This window comes from Salvia hispanica, chromosome 3, assembly GCF_023119035.1.
Source record: "Salvia hispanica cultivar TCC Black 2014 chromosome 3, UniMelb_Shisp_WGS_1.0, whole genome shotgun sequence".
NCBI lineage: Eukaryota > Viridiplantae > Streptophyta > Magnoliopsida > Lamiales > Lamiaceae > Salvia > Salvia hispanica.
Window position 1 is genome coordinate 640344 of NC_062967.1, and position 14685 is coordinate 655028.

The 14685-nt window shown below is 32.1% G+C and overlaps 1 protein-coding gene across 4 annotated transcripts; it reads left to right on the plus strand.

Annotated features, from left to right (window-relative positions):
• The first annotated feature begins 2017 nt into the window (after positions 1 to 2017).
• On the plus strand, positions 2018 to 4612 carry LOC125213014. Of its 4 annotated transcripts, none has more exons than XM_048113349.1 (5): positions 2018 to 2224; positions 2324 to 2470; positions 2568 to 2880; positions 3320 to 3447; positions 3898 to 4612. In XM_048113349.1, the coding sequence occupies exons 2-5, from the start codon at positions 2393 to 2395 to the stop codon at positions 4330 to 4332; spliced, it is 954 nt and encodes a 317-aa protein (XP_047969306.1). In that variant the 5' UTR covers positions 2018 to 2224; positions 2324 to 2392; the 3' UTR covers positions 4333 to 4612. The 4 variants fall into 4 exon arrangements, with proteins under 4 accessions (XP_047969306.1, XP_047969308.1, XP_047969309.1 ...); XM_048113351.1 differs by having other exon boundaries at positions 2333 to 2470; XM_048113352.1 differs by having other exon boundaries at positions 2357 to 2470.
• Positions 4613 to 14685: the final 10073 nt, after the last annotated feature.

Here is a 14685-nt window from a genome sequence, read left to right on the forward strand (position 1 = left end):
GATCAATTAAATTATATGAACTTATTGTACTATTCTCCCCTTGTCACTGTCCAACATGCTCTCACTTAACCCTATATCAAGGGTAATTTGACTTTCTTTGTAATTAGATAAAGAAACACAATTAGTTCAACAGATGGCGGAGCAAAAAATATAGCTTAGAATTAGTGTGGACCATTTGGAAAATGGAAAATAGTTGATTAATATGACGACTTCAAGATTGGGCTAGAATAGATAAGTTAAAGGTCTTTTTGAAGTCTGTTTGCTGAGTGTTCACGGATTCAGTGTTGGGTGAATTTTCGGGACGATGTAAGATGTCGGTTGCTCCTTTTTTCCTCGTAGTATTGATAACTAATTTTGTGGACTCAGCTTGATGTCGTTTTTGTGACTTTCGTTATGTTCTTTGAGTCTCAGGTTGCTCTTGTTTGAATATATTTTTGGCGGTTGTGATTTGTTGTTGGTCTTCCTACTTGGTGCGAGACATTTTATTGTTTTTGGTTATTATGTTTGAATTTGATCATGTTGTAACGATTATGAGTTAGTATAATTCAAAATTTAAGTGTGTTTGGAGGATAAGACTCATCATCTAATTAATAAATGCTGGGTTGAGGCCCAAAGAGTTTATTCTAAGGTTGAAGCCCAAAATGCTCACTGTTCAAATGGGCTAATTTATACCCAACCCGACTAAACTTGTTGGCCCAAAACAAAACAGACATTAGCATCAATAGTAGTATAGTACTCCTATTATTACGTTTTAGTTATATAATTATATTCACGTGTGGTGCATATCCAATATTCCAAAGCATTTAAGTTTCCATATCATTTTTATGTTTCTCTCACTCCTAGCTACTTGATCTAGGTTCCCGTTCATATAATGTCCAATTCACATATTCTACTAGGATTCGAATACACCCAAATCCTTTAATATATTTATATCATGTTTGATAAGTTAGTAGTACTAAGATAGAGAATTATATATGGACATTTTTAATTATTTGATATTATAGTTAAGCTTAATTCAAAGCCCAATATAAGATCAGGGCCCTATTTAATCTTACCAAAATTATAACATTAACCTTGTTTATGTATCTCACCAATTTGTTAAGTTAAACCATGTTATTTAATATACAGTACAAATTTAGATAATTTTTTTTCTATCAAACAACAATAGAAAAAAATCATATCTTTGCATATCTTGACATGAAACCCGTATTTCTTATCTTGTTTTACATATCTTCTCATATCTCATATTTTTTATCAAACGAGTCCTTAATATGATCTCTTCATTCATAACTAGTAGTAATATTTTTAGTAGAGAACTAAAGGATGTTCATTTTAATGCAAAATTGATAATATAAAAGTAAAGAAAAAAAAATACTATAATTGAAATATTATTCATTGAAGTTTAAACAATAAAGTGACAAATGATATTGCTCTGAGTTGTAAATAAGAGAATGTATTCGAAAAGTTGAATCTGAGCAAAAATAGAAACAACTAATTTAGTAGTTCACGTTTGTCAGTTTGCCTCAATAGAATGTGCACGACAAACTGAAATTTATCAAAATTTCGTGATTTTATATACTACATGTTAACCTAGAAAACGATTAACTTGTTATTATAATGAATTATTGACTATCAATAGGTCGCATCGCAGTTGGCAGCGCGGAGCTGTGGTGACTATGAGGTCACGGGTTCAAAGACTTTCAGTCTTAATCTGCAAGCCCGGTCGAGCAGGATTAGTCGGACTTCGTCGAACAAGATTAGTCAGATTTCAATATCAGATTTCACCAAAAGGTGGGTTCGGTGCACCCGTGGTTAAACCAAAAAAAAAATGAAATATTGACTGATTTTTGTGAATGAATTAAAATAAAATAAATGCTAGTATTATTGATTTTGAAGTGATGAAAAAAGATCATGTAGTGTGTCACATTAACATTTATCCAATAGTATCTACGCATCAAAGAACAATATTTTACTCAGTCAAATAATTTGACTAATCAAAGTGAGTGAATGACCTTTGTTTGCCACTATCTATGTACAAATTCGAAACCTGCAATGTGTTTATACAACCGTATACACTACACCAGATTACTTGTGTATACGCTGAATATACATCAGAAATCCCACGAACCCTAGATTTTCCTTTCCCCTTTCCGTTTACGTCGAGATTCCTACCGTTCTAGCTGAGAAGGACAGCCTATTTATTCCGAATTAGATGCTACGTAAGGTCAGTGATCAGAAATCAGTATGCTATTTCATTTTTGTTGTTTTAATCGGTAGCAAATGCACGAAAGTTTGTGCAAACTCTGAACTGCTATTTTGTTAGTGTGTTTAGTTAGGTTGACCAATTTTGAATTAGTCAGATTAATTGTTGGAAACTGCTAATCATTTGGGGATGAAGATAGAGTATACGCTTCTGGTGATTTTGCTTGTTGCCTCAGTAATTTCTTGTCGTGTAGCTGCAGATTCGGAGGTAATCAATGATGATAGCTCCTGAATTTAGTGTATTTATTAATGCAAAAGTATAATTATCAATTTCATTTACTAATATATGGCGTGAACAATTTTAGGAGGAAGTTGCAGGCTCGAAAAATCGGCAAGTGTTAGTTGATAGTAGTAATGATAGAGGGAAGGAGACAGCTGATCTTACAAAGAATAGTGCTGTTAAGTTAGATAATAATGATCCCAAGGAGGAAAAAAAGGGGGATGGTGGAGATGAGAGGGATGCGTCGAAAATGAAGAATGAGGGGTCTAGTTCGGAGTTGAATGGGGAATCTAAAGAGGGGAGATTGCCACCGGTAAGAGAAGAATGTGATTCCACGTCGAATCATTGTACAGATGATGATAAGACGTTGGTTGCTTGTCTGAGAGTTCCTGGGAATGGTATGATTTGCTTTCACATTATGAGGTTAATTTATGTTAGTTCCTTTTGAGTTTGATTTATCATGATTTGATTGGATTGCCTGTGTTATGGTTTGAGAAATAAGCACTTCAACTGCTTTTTTAACGATGTTGGAATTTGGAAAAAAGATGTATGCATTACTCAATTCTTGTGCCAAGAAATTGGGGGACACATCATACTTCATACAATATGCTTGCATGTAGTATGTCCTACTACTTGATTGCTGTCATAAATTATTTTCTCTTCAACTTTGCATTTTGCCGACTAAGTTTTAACTTTATGTATCTGGTCTAGCTATATATACTTATCTTGTAAGTTTATCCTATGAGAATTATTGAACTCTGGCCTTATAAGTACTTTATTGAACCTAACTCTTCGAGGTATGAAAGCAATAATAAATTCTTGCCCTTTGAATTCCAGATTCGCCATCACTTTCACTTTTGATTCAGAACAGAGGTAAAGGTTTCCAGAGTATCACAATTTCAGCCCCTGACTCAGTTCAGCTAGAGAGAAAAAAGATTGGATTGCAAGAGAACAAAGATGCAGAGGTATGCAAATCATATGGAGTAGTATGTATCTAACTGGCTGGTAATTTTATTAATGTTTCGTCAATTCCTATATCATATGTCTGCAACTTTTACTTTACTTATTTTTTGAAGTGTTCTCTTATTTACTACTAGTACTGTAATTTATCAATGAATAAAATCGGTATAATAACTCATTTTTGTTGCTACATTTTATCATATGTTGTGTCTCACCTTATTTATCAAACCTGCCAGAAGCGTTCCTGTTTGTTTTTTACTAACTTTAAGATGTTCCCATTCTTGATTTATGCCGGAATTTACCTAGAAGGGAAAATCCCATTAAATGCTGGCAATGTGTAATTATAAATCTGATGTAGCATTTATTATGAGTTGTGAAACTCCTAAATATGCCTCATGTTGAGAACCTCAGTATGAATTTTGTCCTTTTTAACTTGAAACGTTCTTATCATTCAGGTCAAGGTTTCTCTCGGAGATGTGGAAAATGGCCACTCCATTGTCCTAACAGCCTCCCATGGCAACTGCACTCTTAATTTGAAAGATGAATTTATGAACAGGAAGGCGGATAATCATAACCTGAGCTCCTCGAACTCGAGCATCTATAGGCCAACTTTGTCTAGGGGAGTTGTGTTTTTGGGTGGCTTGGTAATAGTTGGTATTTCGATTTTCATGTGTAGAAAATCAGGGAGGAACTACTTTGCAAGAAAAGATGGCAAATACCAAAGGCTCGATATGGAGCTTCCGGTTTCCCATGGCACCAATGCTAACGACAGCAATGCTAACGACAACTGGGATAACAGCTGGGGAGATACATGGGATGATGAAGAAGCTCCGGTAACCTCCTTGCCCCTCACTCCAACCCGTAGGTTTAAGGAAGGTTGGAAAGATTAGTTTACATAGAGAGAAACAATACATACACCTTGTCAATTTTCCTTTTTGAGTTGGGGAGGGATGACCGCCAACAGTGAAGTTTGAACCCGAAACCTGTCTCGTTTTCTCGGTGTTCATGCAGAAAAGAGTTTGTTATCCACAACTTTGAATATGCTTTTGCTCAAATTTGAAGGGTTTGGCTAAATTAGTGACATTGGTTAGATTTTTACATATGTAATTGATTAAAGGGAAAATAGTCAGCAAAATCATGAATCTTAGTCGAATTTTTGGTTTCCTCCAACTTTTAAATTGTCTAATATAACCATGTAGTTTTATCATTTTTCTCAATTTTCCCGTGAGATCTAATTTTGATGAAAATGTATGTGATGTGGCATTCGTTATAAGATTGTTTGTGAAATTTATTCTTTTTCTCAACACACTTCTTAGCACATAACTTAGCCATATCACTAATTTGAAATATATTTATACCACGTCAAGAACATGTTACAAATACACAATTCATATTTTTCATCAGTTTACCCAATATTAAAATATGTGTGTTGAACTCTAGGCTCATGGGCCATATTTGTAAATAATAGTACGTGAAAGCCCACTGTATAATCATGCATCATAATTGTATTTTTTTTAAGCATTAAACCCCAATATTATCATCCTAAAACTGTTGTAATCTTTCACAAAAGAGCACTTTTTATAAAATAAAAATCTAAATGAATTTTGGAAATCCTAGTTTATAAAAAGGAAATAAATAAAGGGTCATTCAAAAACAAAATAAAGTTAAAGTTAATAAGAAAAAAATTCAAGCAAAATCCTGGAAGAAAAAAATCAACGCTAATTTTATTGGTTAATAGCTTTTCATTTCTATATTTTAATCAAACAGGAAAGCAAATAAATGCTAAAATGAAGGAAATCTTGTATAAGGGAAATAAATTAAAGGTAATTCTAAAACATAATAAAATAAAATCGAGAGAAATTAAATTGAAAGACCAAAACGAATCATTTATTATATAATACTACTAATATTAACTTTCATTTAGATAAATCTCATTGTCAACACTTAATCAAGCTTCTGATTCTAGTCCTTGTCACGATAGATTTTAATAAAATTCGTATGGGTATTGATAAAATGCAAACTCTATATATTGTACAAACTCGTCAACACATTATTAACATGGTTTCAACACAATGTCAACACAGTGTAAAATTTCAAGATTTTGATGTCAACACAATGTCAACCCCGTTGACACTGTATTGATATTTTTGTTGCTATTATTTTGTGATCTATTGACATTTTTCAACGATCCAAATCATAACTAGGAATTCGTATAATATTTAGAATTTGCATTTGATTACGCTATTATTCCGCAGTATAATTATCAATATTCCATGATGTAGTAGTATGCAAATGGTGTGATGTCTAATAGGGACGCCAATTACTATCACATGGCCAGTTCCAAACTCCTTGTTAGCTCACGTGCGCCGCTCAATTATGAATTTATTTTACACGTACAAGGAATTATTTAAACAAAAATAATTTAATCTAAATTTATATATTTCATTTATACTCCATATAAATAACAAAATGAGCAAAATTTTAAAGAAAAAAATACTGTACGTAATTTTGTGTGGATGAAGAATTCTATGGATATGCATGGATATACTATAAGAGGGCGATATTCATAGATATAGATAAAGGTTTTATTCGTTCATATACACATGTATAGATAAAAATGAGTTGTACTAACATTTTATCAAAGCAAGGAGTAAAAACTTTTCTTGTAATTTTTTATTTTTCTCAGAAATGACAGTTCATTCTAAGAATAATTAAATTCGTGTATTTCTTAATCATCAAATGACCCACACATGGACAATCTTCTAAAGTTTAACGTAGTAACTCTGTATATGTTGGATCATGTTATAATTTCTAAAATAAAAAAGATGGATTTGCTCCAACTCACCAGAGTGGGCATGAATCATGATCGTATGTTAAATTCAACTTATTTGGCGCAAAAAAAAAATATGAGCAAAATTTTTGTAGAAGAACAAAATCATGTGCTCATATACGTAAGAATTTGTCATCTACAAACGTTACAAATAAAATTATTCTATGATCACTTCCTCTCCAATTCTTCCATTCTTCATCATTGTCATATCAAATCTCGTTAATTTTATTTTATTTACAGGCTACAATTGATTATGCCCAATTAGTTTCCAACGAAATCCAGCGTTATATATATACATTCATTTCTCTCTCGTTAATATACTATAAGAAGCTTTATTTCACTCTTTATATGGTTAAAAAGTTAAAACCATGCCTCTATATTATTTGTGACTGTGGGCTCTTTAAAATAAAATTAAGCAATGAGATAGTCAAAATTTGATCACTCAATTGTTACAAGAGAATACCCACAACTTACAAATTGATCAACACAGATACTGCCAGCAAGGGTCAGCAAGGGTCGCGCAGTTGGCAACGGAGAGACAGATCTTGCTGCAATGATCAACACAAATACTCCCGTATAAATAAGTACAAATAAGAATGAATTCAAATACTACTTACGAGATACTCCTTCCGTCCCATAGAAATAGACCATATTTCCTTTTTCATCTGTCTCATACAAATAGTCCATATCCATTTATGGCAACCTTTTTCTTCTTCTCTTTTACTACTTTATTATTTATGGGCCCCACTATCCACTACATAATTTCAACTACTTTTTCTCATTCCCTCTTACCAGCGTGGACCTTTTGTTGTTATGCACGAGCCATCACATGTTCGACACATTCATAATCACAAGCTTGTGAGCACACGTGTCGTCGGTGTTCCTCAAGCGAAATCACCGTGAATGTGAACTCATTCTCTCGTGGACCCTCAAATCGACGGCTGAGATTCGCCGGACCGACGCAGACCCACCGCTTACCGTATACCCGCTTGCAGTTTGTCAATATTTATTACTCCCACGTGAAGCTGAGTCAACTCAGTCAAAATTCGGTTGGAAAAAGTTAATTGGACCGTTAAATAAAGATTAAACGATAAAATTAAAGGTAAATGGGCTTTTGTTAAACATAAAAATAGTTATGACAATTGAGAAGGCTATAAGATTTTTGCCCTCTACTTATATGCTATTGAGAAATAATGGTGTTATTCAATGAAAGAAAACAAGATATTTGCACCATGTGCCAATTTGTGGACTAGTTTTGCAAAGCCAAATTTTTGATAACATGTCTTTTTCCTTATCTTATTAATAGATATCTTAAAAATTTTAGTCATAGGAATTGTTATATGATTATGGAAACAAGCCTATATATTCGGGATATTCGAAAAATAAGCCAATACAATTGAGATGTTTGGAGTATGTAATTTGCCTCGGTTTGTGAAGTTCACTGAGCATAATCGTCGATAGAATACCACGATCTAGGGATGTGTCTAGGAGGGGTCGCGCGGATCGGCTGACCCCACTATTAGCCCATGAGTATTGAGAAATATCCGTAAATCAGTCTTCAACCTTATGATAGCTCTATGAAAAGTAAAAACGCTTCAGCAAAACCTTCTTTATGCAACGAGTTTCACCGTATGAGTTTTTCCTAGACCAACCATTGCCGCAACCACACTTATTTTATTAATTATTTTGTGGAAGTGAAAGCGGGAGCAATGAATTTTGTTCTATATATTCCAATTAATAAACATAAATTCATCACTCGGGTATCTCTCTTAAAGAGGCTATGACCTCACTCTTAAATAACATATGTGGCTTCCATTACCTTCCACCAATCTCTAACCGGATCCTCGAATAAAAAAAATTAAATAATAGAAAATAAATTGAAGAAAAATCTATTTAATTCGATAATACAACAATAGAAGAAAATTAAATAAAATATATGGGTCCAAAAATATATTTCGGTTGGGGTGATGTTATAATCCATGGGATTCGGATGTCGGCTTTTATACCAATCTTGTCTGCAAATCCAACTTCTCTTTCTATTCATCATTTCTTATTAAAAAATTATATTTGAATTAATCCCACTTGCTTCATTTATGAATTTTATGCATATATATTTAGTCTAATCTAATTAATTTATTCGTTATGCCCATGGAAAATATCTCGAAATATGTACTAGCCGCATACAAACAAAGTTCGGTATGGCGCTAATCGTGGGGCTCTATGCCTCGATTTGATTTCAATCATAATAATATCTGGATTTAACTACATATTTTGTCACAATGCATTCTAAATTAAATATTAGTACTCCATAGATAATTTATTAAGATTAAATTACCTTTCATTCAATAGTTTCAATTGGGAATTTGAGATCCAACAATTGAGGTTTTATTGAACGATTGGCTAGTTCGGCTTCCTTAGAATGGCTAAGTGACAAATTATGTATAGGTATTATCATGAATAGAATACTATAGTAACAAACTTATAGCTTAGCATAATTTGTTGAATATTGTGTGATTTTTCTTGCCTTAGAGATATTGTATATATATATATTTACATCTTAAAAGTTAGGTGTGTGATCAAATACTAACTAATTTATAGTAATAACAAATAACTAATATTAATTTTGTATGTTAAAAATATCAACACAAGGATGTAAATTTATCAATATTCTTGTGTTGATAAACTTATATTTTTGTGTTGATATTTAAATTTACATGTTGTATTGATATAATTATGTCTTTGCATTGATAATACACAGAATTAAAAGTTACTCCACAGCACCAAGTGAACTAAAACAATAGTCTATTTTCATATTTTCTTTCTTTTTTAACCTTAAGAGTTATTTTAATCAGCACATCCAAATTATATATTCATCTCTCTCTACCATTTCAACACTAATTTCTTTCATTTCTCTCCCTTCATTCTCTAATTGAAATCATAAAATACAAAATTCATTCTTTTAGTATGTAAAATAAAATTTTAAAAATTATACAAATTATTAAAATCGAACAGTTAAATAATATTTGAACTCTAGTTAAAATTAATAATTTATGTAAATTTATTAAAATATTTTGTATGGTAAATAATAAAATGACTCCACAGTTTTATTATTTTGAGTAATACTATATGTTTGCATATCTACTAAAAAATGTGGATAGCTATAATTAATAATGAATGTATGATGTGGTGCTCACTCACATTAACTCTTTCCAATATATCTACATTAAATTTTCATTTAAAACTAAATTCAAACAATAATATTACCACCAACTCATACAGTCATATGCCCTCTCTTGGTATTGATACTTTGACCAATCTCCTAAAATCGCTAGCATGCTGAAAAAGCGCATTTATGCCATTTGAGCGTTTCTTATTAAATAATAGAGAACTATCAGTCACTCTCGAATAACAAATAGTAGTATTATTAACTTTTCTCTCTCTTGATAAAATGGAATTTTCGATCGGATACAATCGGATAGTGACCAAACGGTTTTCTCTGTTGCTTTTTTGTAGTAAAATTTCATTTCAAAATTTGATGATGATGGCGACTCTCATGATGGAAATTAACTACCTCGTAATAAATTATATACTATAGTTATATAATTTTTGTATTACTACAAATCAATTGGTGTCACTCCATGCCTGTCGCTTGAGCTCGGTTACAATGATTTCACATCCAACATTATTATTGTAGAGTGGTCCTCAATAATAACTATACCATTTTTTGTAATATTCTTATTAACAGTACCCTACAATTTAGTAGCCAAATAGATGATAAATGGAGAGAATGTAATTGTTATAGTGTGATACTCCCTCCATCCCAATTAATTTTAGATTAATTTTTGGGCATGGAGATTAAAAAATTGTATTGAAAAGTAAAAGATATGATTAAAGTAGGAGAGATAAAGAGAGTAAAGTAGATAGTGGAATAAAATAATAGTGATTGGATGTTTTGTTTTTTGTTAAAAAAGGAAACAACTCAACTTAGTTGGACATCCCAAAGAGGAATACGACTCAACTTAGTTGTGACGAAATATTTGTTATCATTATTCCCTCGTTGAGAGCTCCGCGGTCTGATTATTGTTACCATAATTCGTTATGTGATATGTTTACGAACAATTCTCTAGTGCATATTGCTTCGTGTGCCTGGAATTTTTCATGTTTCTGGTTTTTCACATTAAATCTTGGTGTTCTATCCTTATTCTCTCGTTAAGATAGCAACTAATATAAAGCCCATATATATGAATAGAATCATGTATGGTCCAAAATTTCTAATTAAATTAATGTGATAATTGTGACATACATATTCGTCTTGCAAAACAATTTATTGTGCTATCACATCACGAGTGTTACTAATTTTTCAAAAGGTTATCCCTATAGAACATATACTACTTGTATAATTATCTTCATGTCAAAATCGTTAATTCCACTTTTGTTACATAATAAAGTTTAAAGCAATTCAATTAATTTTTTAAAGTGGAAAGCAGTTCATTTTTATTTCAAATTTCCCTATATCCATCAACATAAGAAGACAACTAGCATAAGTATTTCCTACAAAAGATAAAATCTTTATCATCTTGGGGCCTCTTTTGTTGATTTGTTTTTTTCCTTAAAGTTTTCATGTTTTCATGTATAGACTATACTCCAACTTGGTAAAGTTACTCTACTATTTTATAGTAGTATATCTTAAATTTATGACCTAAATACTTACTTTGCTAATAAAATGAAGCTGGGAAAATTTGTGTGCAATGGAATTATTAGACTGTAAAGGTAGTGGCTTAAACTCCTACCAATCTCTAACTTTATTTTTTTGCCATTGAATTTGTTGAAGATCATATTTTGTCATTATTAAATTGACGATACCAAAGACCAAATCGATACATATTGGAGGACTCCGAAGTGTTGAAATTGCATGAAAGAAATTTCGCTGCAAATGATGGATTTGAGAAGGAAGAAGAAGAAGAAAAAGTTAAGCAGAACTTTTTAGCTTGGAGTTTAAAAAATTGGATATTTAGTGTGTTAAATAAACAGAAAAAAAGTAAGAGAAAGAAAAGAGTAGAATGTTAATAAGGTGGAGGGAATAAAATAAGTAAAAGTGAGAAAAAATGTTTATTATTATTATATATTATAAAAATGACTCTAATTATGAAGAAACTTTCTAACTGAAAATGACTAAGCTAAAAGAATAAAGAGAATAGTAATAATATATAAAAGTGAGATTAATATTACTAGTATTAAATTTTTACACGTACTTTTTGAAGTATTTATAAATTTCGAGTCGGGTCAAAGTGGGACGGATATCCACATAAACAGGCCAGGACTACTTAAATAAGTGTGAATGTAGTTGCAATTGTAGTTGATGTCTAAAGAGGGCGAAAACGGTGTAGGCGGCGCGGCGCAACAACACACATGCAAATTGCGGATGGGAATGGGACCATTTTGATCACTTCCCATTTTCCACCATGATTTACGCTTTCCTTTCCCCATTTTGTCACCCATGTGTCTGGTGTACTCCACGCATCTAGCATTGTACTCCCGAAACTAAATAGGACTCTTATTAGACGACGGAAATAGTATTTATTATAAAAATAATACTACCTCCGTCCCTCAAATTTTGACACACTTTGATCCGGTACGGGTTTTAAGACGTAATGGAAAATGAGTTGAAAAAGTTGGTTGGATGTGAGTCCTACTTTTAAAGTATTAGTTTTATAATAAAATGTGAGTAGGATTGAGTTAGTGGAATATGTGGTTCACTATAAAAAATGATAAAAGTAAAAATGTGTCAAATTTTTAGGGACGGATCGAAATGGTAAACTGTGTCAAAATTTGGGGGACGAACGTAGTAAACATATTACCACTAACCCATATAAATAAAATATCTCTAGAATTATAGTGTTAATCCGTTACTTTTTCAAAAGTCGGAAGGGAGAGACATATCAAGCTCTTTTGGTAAAAATGACACCATTTCCAAAAATTCACTTGATATTAGAAATAATGTGTACTTTTAATGATTTCATTTCATTTTTTGATATCCATTTTGCCGTCAACGGCATGGTTACGTCTAATATTATAATGGTTAATAGTATATCATTTATTAAGTCACGAGAACTTGGGAATTGGGATGAAAGCCGGTATTTATCCGAAATTAAAAATAAAATGTGAAAAATTCTAATATCGTCTATGCTATCCCAACATGTATGAACAAAGAGCAAATCACGGTTCCAAACATAATCAATCATAATTCCACGTGTGGTTATTTATTAAAAAATTATATTTTGTTACGAGCACTATGAATACATGTCAAGTAGTACCTATTAAATTAATCAAATGTTTTCCAATTTCCATTATCATACAATAAAATCCGGAAACTAATTGGTTGACTCCACATTTCTATTTTCCACAGTTTCCTCCATTGATTTAGGCCATGTCTTCGCATGATATGTTGAAACTAATCATGTAACTAAAATACCAAAATTGAGTGGGATGGTTTTGGATTTTAGCTTCACAAATGGAGTATAATTTTATTCAAAAGTGTTACTCAACTTTAGAGATCCTAGTTTGATTCTCACAAAACACTTTACAAATTGAGAGACCTTATATATTTGTTCTAAGAAGGGATAGTGTCTAAATCAATTTCTTTCCTTTTGACAATCAGAAAAAAAAGTACTATAGTTGAAATGAAATAGATAAAACACTATTGCTAGCTAGTTGGAGTTGGTAAAATACGCATTTCATGTAATCTAGTAATTTAGACTTTTGTGTTTTTGTTCGATTTTATATCAGGTACGTCGTTATTTGGATTCAAACTAAGAAGTCAGATATGTTCTTCGAAACCATATTATCCTAAAACCACAAAACACATCCATTGTGCAAGTTTTTTCTCCACATAACTAATATGCACGACTAGTTGTAACACGGACAGAAAGGAACACAGTGTAATAAAAGTGCAAGAGTTTGACGACGCATCATATTTCAGTTAATAAGACATTTTTTATGTAACTAAAGATTTAGAAACACTAGCATACAAAAATGGAAGTAGGGAGGGGCATAAACCCCAACGAAGCTAATTTCTTTATTACTCATGTAATCTACGATAACACGATCTACTTTTTGACTGCTCGAGCATTACAAAATGTAAAAGATTATCAGTGAAATATAAATTCAATATTTAACTGTTAAATATGAATAAAATAAGTTGATGTAATGTAAGATATCACATTGTATAAGTTAGTATAAAAAGTGCAAAAGCTTAATTAAATTAAGTGATTGATAGGGACCATGATAATTTCCCGCGCTTAATCTTTAGCTTGAAATAATCAAAAGCATGGCTGAATTAGCACGTGCGAGGAATGGCAGTCAGTGATTGTCTGTGCGCATGACCATGCAATCCTCACTGTTGAGCCACGTTGGCGCCTTATCCAGCGTTGGATTCCGATTTCCCATAAGCACGCTGCGTTCACTGCCGTACGATCTACGGAGCAGAAGCGAGGACCATTTACCGCGATGTAGACTGCCAACTTCATCATTTGCGCATCTTCCACATGTTTCGGACACTCTAGGTAGAGAATTAAAGTGGCTCAAATCTAACTTTTTTAAAGGAAAATAATGGGATGTGTTGATTCTTGAGATATGGAAATAATAATATGATCAGTTAGTTGCGTTTTCAGTTTTGAATTTATTGTTGCTTTGAATAGAGGGAGATGTTTGTAGGTGGTATAAAGTTATGAATATTTTTGTAGTTTGGGAAAACACTATCAAGCCATCTTTTTATCAACAAACACAGTCGTATAGGTAATTCGATCATGCTAGTTTTCCCCGATCCCCGATCGTGTTTTTCTGGCCTATTGTTTATGTGGTGGACGATGTCCTAGAGTTTGTTTCTTGTTGTGTTTTTTGTCGGTTGATGGTGTTGTTTTTATTTGATTTAAATTGAATATGTCTCTGGGACTTTAGTATTGTTTTGCATTTTATTGTTTGGTTGAGATTTCGGTACTGTTTTTTGTTTGAATTTTGACTGTATGGCTTTTGACTGCTAGAATAGACCTTTGCTCGATGTCTATCGACTTGATCGTTATATATACACATTATTGTGTCTAAGCCTAATGTGATGGCTTGCAAACACACTTTTGCTAAAAAAAAAATATTTATAGAGCCCAATAGGGAGAGAAAAAATATGATAACATAGAAGAGGTAAACATTAAATTATGATGTGAGTCGTAATAATAGTGAAAAGTTGTAGAAATAGGAAACAACCATAATTCTCTAGGCCAAAAAATTGAGCAGGGGACAGGAGATATATAGGTGATGTATATCTACTGCTAATTAATAATCATACAGTCCATAATTTAGGTGGACCTTCCTATTTATTCATCTACCTACACTTTTACATTACTACATCATACCTTGTTTT

Excerpts from the sequence above, each read along its gene's own strand:
- LOC125213014 (XM_048113349.1), top strand. The coding sequence starts at position 2,393 with ATGAAGATAGAGTATACGCTTCTGGTGATTTTGCTTGTTGCCTCAGTA. Across the intron at positions 2,471-2,567 it reads GTGTAGCTGCAGATTCGGAG|GAGGAAGTTGCAGGCTCGAA; the intron begins GTAATCAATGAT and ends GAACAATTTTAG. Across the intron at positions 2,881-3,319 it reads TCTGAGAGTTCCTGGGAATG|ATTCGCCATCACTTTCACTT; the intron begins GTATGATTTGCT and ends TTTGAATTCCAG.